Here is a 16,854-nt window from a genome sequence, read left to right on the forward strand (position 1 = left end):
TTTGTGACAGACTGCAGAACGATTTGGATGCCCCCAACGTGTGGAGGTATACGTACAAGCAACTTTCTGTACTATTAGAAAGTACCCTCATAACCTCCGCCATGTACTGTACAGTCTCCTGCTATGTATGTAGACGCAGATGTACTTGGACCTCGGGGCATGTATCGGTTATTAAATGACAAACTTGTTATTAATGCTATCTTCGTCCACCTTAACTGACTTTTAACTCTATGAAAATCGGATGTATACAGCAGTTCTCTTTCCCTTATCGTGTTGTGCTTCCGATTAAATGCTCGACACCCACTTTTGGCTGTCTTGGGCTGGTGTAAAAACTTCCCAGTAAAGACTACTTGAATAAGGGCCGCTCCTTACAACCGACGTTTGGTCATAGAAGCTAGCGCCTAGTTGGTACACACCGAAGGATACGTGCGTAGCGATACAATCTTCCCATCCATCTTGAGAGGAAGTTGGCTGAAAATATGTCACTCACAAACAATTCGTTTTATGACCTGGTCGGCGAATGTGCGAACGTCTCAGAAAAGTATGTGATTACAAACATTAAAGTTTAGTACATACGCATTGCTAATGCTTGTATATAACGACCAACAGAGCAATGCAAACGGCACTAAGTCTAATTCTCTCCTGATTTTAACACATCACTCATGGTAATTCTATCCATAAAAATCTCACTATTGTCACAGATACATAACTGTATTGCCGAAACGGCATTCTTCTCTTCTCCTGGACTATACCAGGAGTCAATGACATCAAGTCTCCGCTAGAAGTGAACTTTACTACGTCTCCCTGGGAAGTGAGAGAGAAGCCTGGGAATGTGGCACCTTCTGCTACTTCAGCACTCTTCTCAAGAACCAATGAGAGGGAGTCCACTCCTACACTACTCCAATTCTGCTACGTTTGCTGTTACTTTTTACTGTCTGCTTATATTGAAGTGTGAGTATTTTGTGTCAACCAAACTATCAGTATGGTATGTTGACTTTCGTCGCACATACTACGTACGATGTGAGATTTGACAGTTAACTGTTTGCCTTTCATCGCACATATCATATATTTTTGGCGATTTACTCTGTTTTATTCAATATGTGGCAAAAGACACTACCCCTCCCCCCTCCCCAGGTTTTATTTTGACGTTGGCTTACCAATAGTTTGAGCCTTATCCACTTCTGATGATGACAGTTTAAACTGTCGAAATCGGTAAAATGAAACAAATAAAAGGTTTTCTTGTGCAGCTGACGACTGACTTCATATCTTTGTTGTCATCTGAAGCTACAATTTTTTTCACTTCTTAACCTCAATTTTAGTTATTGGTGTATTACTCTAAATGTTGGCTAGAGCAGTAAATTCCAGGCCTGGAAGTTCTAGGTTCAATACCCGATGGGGTGGGGGGGGGGGGATGGATTATCCCCTGTCCCAGTCCCTCCACCGAGCGAGGTGGCGCAGTAGTTAGCACACTGGACTCGCATTCGGGAGGACGACGGTTCAATCCCGCGTCCGGCCATCCTGATTTAGGTTTTCCGTGATTTCCCTAAATCGCTCCAGGAAAATGGCGGGATGGTTCCTTTGAAAGGGTACGGCCGACTTCCTTCCCCGTCCTTCCCTAATCCGATGAGACTGATGATCCCCCCTCCCCTCCTCCAGGACGCACCCAGGGTCACTCAGCCTGCTGTCACAAGAGTGCCAGGAAACCCGCCCAGGGATGATTGGCGGTCGGGTGATGGGTCCACCACCCACCCTTATAGTGCCGCAGAGAAGAAATGCTGCACTCTACCTGCAGTTAGGCCAATAGCCCGGCCACAGGCTTTTGTTACATGCTCTTACTTTTACATTACTCTAATTATCTCTGGTCTGTGGTTGCTGAGACAGTACATGGCGTCAAGCCTTTTGTAAACATACCCTGGGAGCCAAGTCCCTCAACCCACTCCCCCGCCACCCCGTTGCCCTCAACGCACCCTCCACGGCTCGCCTACACACCTCATCCCCCCCCCCCCTACCCATGCCTCAATATTCTGGCCTTCTGGGAGGTCAGTTCTGAGAGTCTGGAGTGTTTTCGACATCCCCCCGACGCACAACGTCCAAGTGCCTAGCTTCCTTAATGAATTGTAATAGCTGCACGAGAGGATTGTATCGTCACACACGTATCGCTACAACACGATCAAGCACGTTGACAAGCTGGGATAACCGATAATCGGTTAAGCCTCAAGCAGCTCTTTCGTTCGTGATGCTTGCGCAAACTAATGGTGAAGCGTGCTTGCAGCAAGTGGTTGACGACGAATGCATGTCAAGCTTGCAGCTAATCGCGACGTAACAAAGAAGGCTGGCAGGCGACTCGCGAGGTGTGCAAGCGCACAAAGGGCAGACAGCTGCCGTGCGCCGTGCGCGGTACCTGCGGCCTGGGCTTGCGGGGGCGGATGGAGACGAGCGGCAGCTGGATGGCGCCCAGCAGGCTCGGCCGCTTGCTCCTGCCGCCGCCCTCTCCGTTCTCGCCTTCGGCTGCTTCCTGGGCCGGCGACTCCTGTGCCTGTTCAATGGCGGTACGCACCAGCTCCCGAAAAAAGCTAATTTGCGCTCTCGTAACAGCCCAACCAAGTGCAAATTATTGAAATTTAAAATTCAACACAGTCATCATATGTTACTCACCTGACAAATCAACGGTCACACAGCTGGACACTACAGAATATATAGGCTTGTCTCATAAGTTCATTCGTTTTACTTTACACTGCAAACACAAAGAAAGCCTGAGAACACACCTCCCCACAGCACAGCTACGACAAAATGCCATTCTTCCAAAATGTGGGTGTTTTCAGGTTTTTGAACGCAGCTTTTGAAGGGTCACCATAGAGGTATGTGGTCTGGCGCTGTCGTGGTGAAAGGCGACAATCGAGCGAGGTGGCGCAATCGTGAGCACAATGGACTTGCATTCGGAAGGACGACGGTTCAAACGCGCATCCGGCCATCCCGATTTGTGTTTTCCGTGATTTTCCTAAATCGCTCCAGGCAAATGCCGGGATGGTTCCTTTGAAAGGTCATGGCCGACTGTCTTCCCCAGCCTTCCCTAATCCGATGGGACCGATGACATCGCTGTTTGGTCCCCTCCCCCAAATCAATCAACGAACCAAAGACGACAACGTATCCCAAATCTAGTCGTATCTCGTCGATGGCTGCCTTGAGATGATCCCATTGTGAAGAGTATGTCTCGGAAGTGATAGTCTCTTTCGAAAGAAGTTCGTGATACAGGACGCCTTTGCAATCCCACCAGAGGCATAGCACAACCTTTCTCTGATGCAAAGCTGGTATAAGAACAGATAGTGGTGGCTACCCTACCTTGCACCGTGATTTACTCTTCCGGGAGTTGTTGTACACGATCCACTTCTCATGTCCAATCACCAGCCGTTCCACAAAAGGAGCATTCTGATGGCGTCTCAATAAGGAGTTCCAGATGGACACGAACCGATCACTTAGTTCATTTAAGGAACCCATACATCGTGAATATTTACGTAATACAGCTTCTTCAAGTTCCTGGCTACAGTAACACGAGCGACATTGAGTTGCAATGCCAACATCCACGTTTTCATTCGTGTATTGTTGACAATCATGTCATTAAGCTGTTCCACGTCCACAACCGCTGGTCGTCCAGCCCAGCTGGAAATCGACTAAACCGCCTTTGACATACTCGAGCCGTCAGTGCATTGTCATTGTACACAGCACAAATCATCTGGCTTTGTGAGGCGGATTTTCCCTTACTATAGTGAAATAGCATAGAACGTCGGAAATGCTCCTTCTTGTTTTGCATAGCTTTTAATCTCACAGTCACGGTGTTCCATCCAACGCCAGGCGCGCACACACACACACACACACACACACACACACACACACTGACATATCCAATGATGCGTCAGGTGGTCGACATCTGCGTCGTAGGGGCGATGAGGCAACTGTTTTACCCTCTGGGGGGGGGGGGGGGGGGGGGGGCAAGGGGGACACGACTGGTGGTTTTCTGGCGCTGTGGATGGATCGCTCGAGCAAAATGAACGAACTCATGAGACAACCCAGTATAAACGGATACAATCTCTCGAACTGCAACATTACTTGCGCCGGTTAAGGTGAAGGTTGAATTTAATTTTATTCGCATGACAGAACACCAGCAATGTACAAAACAGGCAGCGGAAAAAAAAAATAGTCAGCCCCAGGAGACATCACACTAACATCGTATAACGCCGCCACTAACATTGATGATGTCCTCCTTTCGGCGAGGAAGAGAGCCCACAGGTTTCTTCAAGCATTCCATATCTAGCTGAAACTACTCACTGATGAACAGATTCCTTAGAGCAGTGGTAGTCAACTTGGTCCCTAACGCCCACTAGCGTTCCAGCTTTCTTGATGGGCAGTAGACGGTGGGGGTTTTAAACACATTGCGACTGGAACATCACAAAATTTTCGCCTAAAATATTTGGTAACTAATTATTCTTATAGCTTGAACTTGCTGCAACTGTACTTCAGAAACTTTGTAAGACAAAGTTACTGACCTACTTTATGATTCACTGTTACTGAGAAAGCACTGGGCGGTTAGAAAATTTTACTGCTAACAGAGATGCAGATGTGGGTGGCAGTTAAAGAAATGTTGACTACCCCTGCCTTACAGCTACCAAATTGCGGAAATGTTGATTGCTAGGTTCTACCGAAACTTCCAGTTAGCTATAAGGTGTACAAAATAACTGGCTGTTTTAATGAGCCCCTAAAAGTGCAATGGTACATCTAAGTCTACATGAATACTCTGCAAATCACATTTAAGTGCCCGGCAGAGGTAGACCTGCAACACTGAATCTCTGTTATTATGTTTCAGGTAGGTACGCCATTTGCTGTGATGGAAAGTTGGGAGGGCCTCAGCATGCTGTGTTGGTTTCATAAAAACACTGACTGTGTTGCTGCTGATAGACTGGAATACCGTAGTCATTTCAACCTTAGACGGAATGAACTCTTACCGTCGGCACATGCAGTCAGGTCATGGGCGAAAAACTTTGAAGCATCCGGGAGTGAACTTAAACAGAAATCACCAGAAAAGCAAGGAAGGTGCCGCTCAGAGGAACGAATAGAGGAGATGCAAAATGTTATAACCAAGAGCCCTGATCGTTGCGTCAGACAAATTGCGGCAGTAGGGGGAATGCCCAGAAGTAGTTTGCACAGAATTTTACTCAATGATTTACAGTTGCAACCGTACAAGATAAGTTTATACAACAGTTAAACGAAAGTGATCATGAAAAGCGAAGGACTCTTGCCTGTTGAACTATGGATGAGTGACGAGGCACATTTCCATCTCTATGGTTATCTCAACAAACGAAACTGCCGTTACTGGTGAGATGATAATCCTCACGAACTCCATCAACGCATCTTACACACTGACAGAGTCCCAGTGTGGTGAGTTGGCTCTTCATTGGGCATAATCAGCCCATTCTTTCTTCTGGATGAACATGACGAGCAATCGCAGTGGCATCTCAGTGTATGCTGCCGCGGTTGACACACTCGTCGCACCTGAACATGAATAGTTTCCTGCAAACGAGAAATGGTTTCAGCAAGATGGTGCTGTGTCTCATTGTCTTGAAATTTCAGTGGCAGCAGTGCGCAGAGTGTTTGGTAACCACAACATTTCAAGGAATGCGGACTTTTGCAACCTCCCAGATCTGCCGACGTATCGGACAGTGCATGTAAGATGTATTCACACAATATTGTGAAACTGAAAGAAACCATTCGTGAAGAAATCAGAAACATTCCTACACATGTGCTTGAACTTGCAGTGGACGATTCACACCGCAGATGGTCTGCGTGTCAACATAACAATGGTGGCCACCTACAAGACATCATTTTCGAAACACTGTAACAGTACGTGAAATGGCAGTACCCTACGGTTTCGTTGTTGTGACTGAAAATGTTTTACCGTACAATGTTCGGCCTATTTCACGGCATCAAAATTGGCCCGTTTTTATGTCACACCCTGTAGTTTCAATGAGATCAAGGTGGGTGGTTTTGAGGAGGAGTCGAGGAGCAATAGGGTGTCCGTGCGATTATCAAACCAGCAACGTCCACCAATAGCCCAGGGAATATGGCTATTGTAATCCTGGAAGATGGGAGAAGATGCAGACTAAAGGGCAATACTTGGCCACTGAGAACGGTGAACTGAACATCTTGGTGAATGGGCCCAAGTCATGGTACGGAAAACACAAAAAAAAGTAACAGAACCACCTTCGGCCTGAATACACTGCGACTTCGTGCTCTCCATGCCTGGCATCACGTGAACAGATGAAAAATCGCAGTTCCACGGATCACACTACACGCCTTCACTCAGCTACTGTTGTGCATGCTCCACTGAAGACGTGCCACTTTATTTCCCGCTCTGAGCAACAGTTTAGTGCCACATACCCGGCTTATAATGTCCTTTGCACGCAGTTCCATTCCCAATGTTCGCTCGGAAGATGGTTGAGACTGACTTGCAATCACTGAAAGCAACAATTCCAAACGGATTTTAAACCGATTGTCACTGACATGGCTTGACGCTAGTCCCCGCTTCCTGTCGGTTAGTGTCTTATTACGACAGTTGTTCTTTCGCCACGTTACATGGTTGCTAGTGGCACACAATGCCTTGTGGAAACGTTGGTCAATTCGCGTTGATGCACCGACAAATCGGACAACTTGATTAACTTGTGGTGACCGGCACGTCCAAACATGGTACCTCCTGTGTATCATTCTGACACGTGTCCACCTGGACCCACCTTACTGCGCTGATGACATACTTCTGATGCACATACACACCACATCACTGCCATACGTTAGCGGTGGAGAGTCACACGACCATTGGATATCAGTTCTACGTCATCTCCAAAGCAACCAGCGTTCTTCTTAAAGGGCGACTAACGCTTTGTCCGGGTTATTGCTACCAGAAGTGGCAAATCTATGCACCAAATTTCGCACACTGTATATACCAAACTCATCCACAAATTTAATAAGTTATCCCTCGAATTTCATTGCATCCGCATAGAAATTAACGTTTCGTGTTTGTTACCCGTCCTGGTGTTGCATTTTTCTCCTTCTTTTGGTAGTCCAGGATTAGGCATTAAGGCCTGTTCCGACCTCATCATCTCTTCCTCAGCCTTCCATCAGTTCTTCTTCCAATAGGGGTGTATTCCATCGCTTCTGGAGAGATTATCTGAGATGACATACGCAGCGCATACTGTTTCCAATCCTGCTTTAGCTCGATTACATCTTCACTTAATGCCTGTACTCCCATTTAGTCCCCTATTTCTTCATTTCTTATTTCATCTTGTATTGTGCAGCATTTTACTATTCTGAGGAACTATATTTCTGATGTTTCGAGTTGTCTTAGGTCTTTTGATCTTAATGTACGACTTCTGCTTCATATAGTGTAGTAGTGTCATGGCTACTAAATTTGATTTGTCTTTCCCTTCTTGTTTTAACCTTCAATGTTGTTCTTGTAGTACAACATATATGTTGGAGGTACCGGTATTAATTTTCTTACTTCTATCTTTCTCTTCTTCAAAAGTTATGTCACGTCCTAGATGCTGGAAATTGGAGACACTTCTGTTACTATGTTACGGATTATTACCTTGGTCCTCAGAGGACATTTTTCTAAACAAAGCAGTTGTTTTGATTATAGCTTTTGATATATACAGGTTATAATTTAGGCTTATATTGATTACTCTACACACATCAAAACAAGTTTTGCATCACCTAGGTTCCTAGAGGTACGGAACCTGTACTGAAAGTTGGAATAGAGATCAACATAAACATCATTTCCGCCCTTTTTATTGCTCATGAAGACCACACATTGCATGTTGAACTACCATACAGCGAGACCTTCAGAGGTGGTGGTCCAGATTGCTGTACACACCGGTACCTCTAATACCCAGTAGCACGTCCTCTTATATTGATGCATGCCTGCATTCATCGTGGCGTACTATCCCCAAGTTCATCAAGGCACTGTTGGTTCAGACTGACCCACTCCTCAACGGCGATTTGGCATAGATCCCTCAGAGTGGTTGGTTGGTAACGTCGTCCATAAACAGCCGTTTTCAATCTATCCCAGGCATGTTTGATGGAGTTCATGTCTGGAGAATATGCTGGCCACTCTAGTCGAGTGATGCCGTTATCGTGAAGGAAGACATTCATAAGATGTGCGCGATGGAGGCGCGAATTGTCCATGAAGACGAATGCTTCGCCAATATGCTACCGATATGGTAGCACTATCGGTAGGAAGATGGCATTCACGTATCGTACTGACGTTATTGCGCCTTCCATGACCACCAACGGCGTACTTCGGCCCCACATAATGCCACCCCAAAACAGCAGGGAACCTCCATCTTGCTGCACTCGCTGGACAGTGTTTCTAAGGCGTGGGGCTTGACCGGGTGGCCTCTAAACACGTCTCCGACGATTATCTGGTTGAAGGCTTATGCGACAATCATCGGTGCAGGGAACGTGATGCCAATCCTGAGCGGTCCATTCGGCATGTTGATGGGCCCATCTGTACAACGTTGCATGGTGTCGTGATTGCAAAGATGGACCTCGCCATGGACTTCGGGAGTCAAGTTGCGCGTCATGGAGCCTATTGCGAACAGTATGAGTCGTAACACGACGTCCTGTGACTGCACGAAAAACAATATTCAACATGGTGGCGTTGCTGTCAGAGTTCCTCCGAGCCATAAGCCGTAGGTAGCGGTCATCCACTACAGCAGTAGCCCTTGGGCGGCCTGAGCGAGGCATGTCATCGACAGTTTCTGTCTCTCTGTATCTCCTCCATGTCCGAACATCATCGCTTTGGTTCACTCTGAGATGCCTGGACACTTCCCTTGCTGAGAGCCCTTCTGGCACAAAATAACAATGCGGACGCAGTCGAACCGCGTTATTAATCGTTTAGGCATGGGTGAACGACAGACAACACGAGCCGTGTACGTCCATCCTGGTGGAATCACCGGAACTGATCGGCTGTCGGACCTCCTCCGTCTAATAGGCGCTGCTCATGCATGATTCTTTATATCTTTGAGCGCGTTTAGTGACATCTGAACAGTCAAAGGAACTGTGTCTGTGATACAATATCCACAGTCAACGTCTGTCTTCAGGAGCTGGGGGAACTGGGGTGATGTAAAACTTTTTTTGATGTGTGTATTTACTGCCATTTGTATTTTACCCTCACTGTCCTGTATAATTACGCAGATGTTGAACAGTGTAGATAACAAGCTACACCTGCAATAATTACCTTGTCTGTCTCTATTTATGCTGTCAGCTTTTTGCCAGTGTTTATTCTTGTTTCGATGTTTTTATGTAGAGCTGAGCATAGTTCTGTCAAGTGTCTGGGGAAACCTCTTTCCTCCATTATTGACTGGGGCTTTTTTTGTGGATGCGCTCAAATTCTCTCTTCGTAGTCGATAAATGATAGGTTTGTTTTTAGGCTGAATTCTCGTCTTTCTCTTCAGGCGTGGTGAAGTGAGATTTTCTAGGGGAGCAAAACAATCAGACAAAGCCTTGTGTTCCAATTTGGGGGTTATGCGATAAGGCCGGTAACCCATAAGTGTAAAAATCATACTCTTCAGCCTCAGAATAAACCTGGGATGAAAACTGGAATCGTGTCGCATTTCTAATGACCAGAACTGAACGTTGTCTCCTTAGCACTGTGTCACAACGTTGTCATGGAATCTTTTATTGCACACATTGTTACTTACGGACACACGTGTACGACACGCAGTAGGCTACAGAGCTATATGTGGAAGAGGAAGCGTTTGTCGCACCTCCGTAAGGAGGGCAGCGTGCGCACTGACCTTCTTCTTGGCGAAGGGGTTGGGCAGCAGCTTGGGCCTGCGCGGGGTGTCTCCCTCGCCACCCCCGGCGCCGTCCGCCTGCGGCTGCTGGCCCGACTCCTGCTGCAGCAGGTCCTTCGCCTCCTCTCCGTCCAGTTCACCCTCCTGCGCAACACAAGCAGCCCTCCTTACGCACGAGCAGCTCGCAGTGCCGGCACACAGACTACACTAAACAGCACGCTACGAAAATAATAGTTGCGGCATGCTACACACGTAAACAACTGAGTCTATATAATCGTTATACAGAGTGGCCCGGAAAATATTTCACACACCTTAAGGTAGGCATCCCAACTTACATCAGTCGCCCCACTTGTGGACTACGTAAGTTGGGTTGCCTGTTTTAAGACGCAAGAAATACACTACGGGCCATTGAAATTGCTACACCAAGAAGAAATGAAGATGATAAACGGGTATTCATTGGACAAATATATTATACTAGAACTGAGATGTGATTACATTTTCACGCAATTTGGGTGCATAGATCCTGAGAAATCAGTACACAGAACAACCACCTCTGGCCGTAATAACGGCCTTCACACGCCTGGGCATTGAGTCAAACAGAGCTTGGATAGCGTGTACAGGTACAGCTGCCCATGCAGCTTTAACACGATACCACAGTTCATCAAGACTAGTGACTGGCGTATTGCGACGAGCCAGTTGCTCGGCCACCATTGACCAGACGTTTTCAATTGGTGAAAGATCTGGAGAATGCGCTGGCCAGGGCAGCAGTCGAACATTTTCTGTATCCAGAAAAGCCCGTACAGGACCTGCAACACGCGGTCGTGCATTATCCTGCTGAAATGTAGGGTTTCGCAGGGATCGAATGAAGGGTAGAGCCACGGGTCGTAACACATCTGAAATGTAACGTCCACTGTCCAAAGTGGCGTCAATGCGAACAAGAGGTGACCGAGACGTGTAACCAATGGCACCCCATACCATCACGCCGGGTGATACGCCAGTATGGCGATGGCGAATAAACGCTTCCAATGTGCGTTCACCGCGATGTCGTCAAACACGGATGCGACCATCATGATGCTGTAAACAGAACCTGGATTCATCAGAAAAATTGACGTTTTGCCATTCGTGCACCCAGGTTCGTCGCTGAATACACCATCGCAGGCGCTGCTGTCTGTGATGCAGCGTCAAAGGTAACCGCAGCCGTGGTCTCCGAGCTGATAGTCCATGCTGCTGCAGACGTCGTCGAACTGTTCGTGCAGATGGTTGTTGTCTTGCAAGCGTCCCCATCTGTTGACTCAGGGATCGAGACGTGGCTGCACGATCCGTTACAGCCATGCGGATAAGATGCCTATCATCTCGACTGCTAGTGATTCGAGGCCGTTGGGATCCTGCACGGCGTTCCGTATTACCCTCCTGAACCCACCGATTCCATATTCTGCTAACAGTCGTTGGATCTCGACCAACGCGAGCAGCAAAGTCGAGATACGATAAACCGCAATCGCGATAGGCTACAATCCGATCTTTAACAAAGTCGGAAACGTGATGGTACGCATTTCTCCTCCTTACACGAGGCATCACAACAACGTTTTACCAGTCAACGCCGGTCAACTGCTGTTTGTGTATGAGAAATCGGTTGGAAATCGGTTCCTCATGTCAGCACGTTGTAAGTGTCGCCACCGGCGCCAACCTTGTGTGAATGCTCTGAAAAGCTAATCAATTGCATATCACAGCATCTTCTTCCTGTCGGTCAAATTTCGCGTCTGTAGCACGTCATGTTCGTGGAGTAGCAGTTTGAATGGCCAGTAGTGTATTTTCCGGGCCAGTTTTATTTTATCCACTCTGTACAAGTATTTTTCTAATTATTACCATTATGTTCTGATACTTTGCCGAGGTAATATCATTTATGTTCTGCATACAGAGTGAGATGTCTGTCATTCTCCTATTGAAGTTACGTCATGCTTGTCATTGGCGTCCAGCAGCAGAAGGTGTCGAACCGCCAACGCATACTGCTGTAAACTGTGAACCTACTTTATATATTTTAGAATAATAATGCTCACTCAGCTTCGTGGCAATCGGACTAGGGTAATGGGTTCGTTACATCGGATAAACAGGCAGCTGCTCCAACGAACCGTGTGTCTAAAACCATATGTCCTCTGCATCCTATACTTACAGGAAAATGCAGTGTGTTTCACAATTACTATTACAGGCTTCTAAGGGTTGTACATAAAGTATTGATGAAAACCCCATGTCTGGAAATGTCCTGTGTCGATATACAGGGAAGCGCCAAAGAAACTTGTATTCAAATACAGAGATATATAAACAGGCAGAAGACGGCACTGTAGTCGGCAACGCTTATATAAGACAACAAATGTGTGGCGCAGTTGTTAGATCGGTTACTGATGCTACAATGTCAGGTTATCATGATTTCAGTGAGTTTGGACATGGTGTTACAGACGGCGCACGAGCGATGGGACACAGCATCTCCGAAGTGGCGATGAAGTGGGGATTTTTCCGTACGACAACTTCACGAGTGAACCGTGAATTTCAGGAATCCGGTAAAACATCGCTGCGGCCGGAAAAAGACCTGCAAGAATGGGACCAACGACGACTGAAGACAATCGTTGAACGTGACGGACATGCAATCCTTTCGCAAACTGCTGCAGATTTCAATGCTGGGCCATCAACAAGTGTCAGCGTCCGAACGATTCAACGAAACATCATCGATATGGGCTTTCGGAGCCGAAGGCCCACTCGTGTACCCTTGTTGACTGCACGGCACAAAGCCTTATGCCTCTCCTGGCTCCGTCAATACCGACAATGGACTGTTGATGACTGGAAACATGTTGCCTGGTTGGACGAGTCTCGTTTCAAATTCTACCGAGCGGATGGACGTATACGGATGCGGAGACAACCTCGTGAATCCATGGACCCTGCATGTCAGCAGGGGACTGTTCAAGCTGGTGGAGGCTCCGTAATGGTGTGGGGCGTGTGCAGTTGGTGCGACATGGGACCCCTGATACGTCTAGATACAACTCATGTCCATTGTGTATTCCGGCGGACGTGGGTAATTCCAGCAGGACAATTCGACTCTCCACACGTCCAGAATTGCTACAGAGTGGCTCCAGGAACACTCTTGTGAGTTTTAAAACACATCCGCCGGGCACCAAACTCGCCAGACTTGAACGTTATTGAGCATATCTGGGATGTATTGCAACGTGCTGTTCAGAAGAGATTTCCATCGCCACGTACTCTTAAGCATTTATGGATAACCCTGCAGGATTCACGGTGTCAGTTCTACTGCTTCACACTTTAGTCGAGCCCATGTCACGTAGGGTTGCGGTACTTCTGCGTGCTCGCGGGGTCCTGCACGATATTAGACAAGTGTGCCAGTTTCTTTGACTCTTCAGTGTAAAATAAGCTTGAAGGTCGGACCACATTAAAACCTCCGCCTTTTCGGTACCGAACGTAATGTAAGAGCTGCACAACGTATCGAGAACACTTTCCGCAACCCCTCAAATACCATTTTCATCCGACTATAAGAATGAGTGCCAGGAACTGGTACGCTCCCAGGTAGGGAGGGGTGACTGCGGTGTTCCACGGACGCGCACGTGTTTTTGGACTGTGTGTGTGAAATCATGCGCCGCAGATACATTTCGTGCAACGAACAGCATGGTCGTCACGAGGAGCAGCTCCTGTAGTGAGTGCACACATGTCATTGCTTCGCTGTGTGCGTGACTTGAAGCGGGAGGCTTGGAAGTGAACCGATCTTCAAACGTATTTTGCAACCCAACGGTACATTTTCGGACATGGCTTCCTTATACAAAACTTTATCTACTAAGTTCCGCAGTGACAAAAGTCATTCAGATTTAACACTTTTTATTAGGTATAATTTTACGACAGCCACGGTTCTCATAATGTCAACTTCCCACGAGATAGCCCAGAACACAGTTTATTATTTCACTTGTGAAGGTAATAGTAGGAATAAGAATAACAATAATATTAAGGTGTAAGTCTTTAATTGGACACCACTATGGTGGCTTCAGTGCCCCCCAGAAATCCTGCCAGGAGAAGGGGACCCACAGTTTCTCGTGATACCTGAACAAAAATACATCTGCTCGGGGCGGACGTCGTAAGACATCCGTTTAAGTTCGTTGTTGATCGATGAACTCAGTTTTTTTATTACAGAGGGCAGCTAACCCTCTGACCGAACACGCTGAGCTACCGTGCCAGTGACCACTAGACCACCGGCTGTCCTTTCTCCCTTGTGTAACAAATTTATGCACTCTTGTCACTGTCTCTCACTCCAAATCATCCATCCTGCTCGACTATATAAATTAGTTAATTTCATCTAGTTCGCGCTAAGAACACTTCAGTTACTTGTTGACTTCACTCGAAACTACTGAAGACTTCTTCTGATATCCAATTTCTATACTCAGTCACCTACGTAGAAGTTAGCTTACATTGTGCCACCAGTGGCTGGCATACATATACGTATTTGTCTGCGATCTTCACACTCTTCGTAACTCACCATCATTACCAGTTAATTTTAATTGCGAACATTTTAGGTTACCATTTACAGTGGCTGTTTTGATAACGACTGAAACAACAAGTTATCTGTGACCCGTCACAACTTATTTTGTTTCCATTTACGCGATTCAGAGGATTAAACTTACATCACAGGTGGATTTATGTAAATATACATGTAATTACTGAATTAAATGAAAAAAACGTTAGTTACAAACTACGGCGTTCACATACTTTATTCAACATGTAAACGTCACTACAGATATTCTGATTTAGGTTAAGTCATGTTCGATATGCCTGCCATCATTGGCGATGATGTGGCGCACACGAATAGCGAAATGCTGCATGACCCGCTGAAGCGTCGCAACATCGATGCTGTCGGCGACCTCCTGAATGGCTGTTTTCGGTTCAGCAATGGTTTTGGGTTTATTTCTGTACAACTTGTCTTTAATATAGCCCCACAAAAAACTGTCACATGTGTTCAGATGCGGAGACTATTGCGGCCAATCGAGGCCCATGCCAGTGGCCTCTGGGTACCCCAGAGCCAGAATGCGGCCCTTAAAGTGCTCCTCCAGGACATCAAATACGCTTCTGCTTCGATGGGGTTGAGCTCCGTCTTGCATGAACCACATCTTGTCGACATCAAGATCTCTTTGGATAACGAGGATGAAATCACCTTTCAAAACCTTCACGTACCGTTCGGTAGTCACCGTGCCATCAAGGAATATCGCACCGATTATTCCGTGACTTGACACTGCACACCACACAGTCACCTGTTGAGGGTGAAGAGACTTCTCGATCGCGAAATGCGGATTCTCAGTCCCCCAGATGCGTCAATTATGCTTATTGACGAACCCATCCAAATGAAAGTGGCCTTCGTCGCTAAATCATGTATGTTTGAGCATATTAATTCCCATCATGCCCCGCGGCCAACCGTGCAGTTTAAACATCCTATCGCAAACCATTCAGAAACTATGACGACATTATTTCATGTAGTTAGATAAATGTCACCCCGTATGTGTTGTGTTACGACTTTGGGACAACCTATAGCGCTGCCCCCAGTGGTCAAAGGCTCCATTTCCTTCATGTTGCAGCATATATGACACCACATACACCTTGCAAACACGCAACAGTAAACTTGTAGCGTCAATCGATATTTAAGTTACAATTAGCTTCACAAAAATTACTTTCTATGAATCTTCAAATATTTTAACGACTAAAATACGAGTACTTCTCGTTACCGCTTTGAGATTTATTATGCTTCAAAATTAAATTTTTTTTCGGCGCTTCTGGGTCACAGCCCGACCGTCACCCTTGACCAATAGCCACCGCATGCCTTAAGCCATAGTCTCGAAAGCGGACGCACTCTACTTGGGATTCTCCGCTGTTGGTGCCAAACCTGTAGCGCTTAGAACCTTGCAGCATATCAGCAATATTCTAACAAGGGAAATAAGCTGATAATATTGATTTTTAGTGAGGGTACCCTTACAACACCTTTCGCAGTACCCGCGTGTCGATCTGGCTTTGTGTGGGAGATTTATGGGCAGTTTCGGCGATGCTGACAAGCTGACAGCCATCCTGAGGCCGGACTACATTGCGTGGTCCAGTATTCAGCCCTGTCTCATCCACTGGATCCACATACAAATCACCATTATGGTAGCACGCCTTGGAGGAGTAGGAGTGGAAAATGCACGTTGTGGCAAGACCTGATCGTCCTATACCGTTCGAACTCACTCACTTACTGATAGGCATGCGACAAGTACTGGCGTGAGCTTTCACGTTTCCACTTGAGTTCGTTCGGCGTGTCGATGACATCTCCCCCATACGAGACATGAGACAGGAGGTTGCTAGGCCGAGGAGTTCATCACCTCTCGGAAACCTTAGATCATTTATCGAAGGTACACTCTCTTCAAAGGGTCCTATCTCACTTATATACTCTTGAGATATCGCGTAAAGGACTCAATGCTAAAATCGAAGAAGGTCATTCTCCCACGCACCATTCGTGGGTGATGGTTGTGGCGTTAAGGGGCAGGGGTGAGGAGGGAGGGGGGGAAGACGAGGGAGGAACTAACGCCTATCTTCTTTTCGGTGTACAAATGAAGATGTAAATGAAAACTATTATTGACACGCTTGGACGTGTATTAAACAGCAAGATTAACAAATTCATCTGCCAGTCCAATGCTCTTGGTAATTAGAATACCAGGGCAAGACCGAAGCACAATCAACTGATTATATTCCCACGTGTTACTCAACAGGATATGGAACGCTTAGATTATTAATATATGTAACCTATATGTATGTGTTTGAATACTGCTCTATCTATTCGTATGGTTGTTATACCTAGATCTGGTTCTTGTATTCTGCTCTTACGTTCTGTCAAGATGGTATTTATAGACCTGCACAAATATTCAATTCTCTCCCCGCAGCTTTTGAAAGAACATCTTGTTGCTAATTTCCATACGTAGTCATTAATATGGACTGAAATGGAAATATC

General features: G+C 46.5%; 1 protein-coding gene across 1 annotated transcript in view; it reads right to left on the bottom strand.

Moving 5' to 3' along the window:
* Positions 1-16,854, bottom strand: part of LOC124605153 (neurotactin) — a 268,585-nt gene that overhangs the window by 72,131 nt on the left and 179,600 nt on the right. The window contains exon 3 of the mRNA XM_047136634.1: positions 9,840-9,983. Within this exon, the coding sequence (XP_046992590.1) occupies positions 9,840-9,983 (144 nt within the window). The remainder of the gene's footprint in view (positions 1-9,839; positions 9,984-16,854) is intronic.

This window comes from Schistocerca americana, chromosome 3 (assembly GCF_021461395.2).
Source record: "Schistocerca americana isolate TAMUIC-IGC-003095 chromosome 3, iqSchAmer2.1, whole genome shotgun sequence".
Taxonomy (NCBI): Eukaryota; Metazoa; Arthropoda; class Insecta; order Orthoptera; family Acrididae; genus Schistocerca; species Schistocerca americana.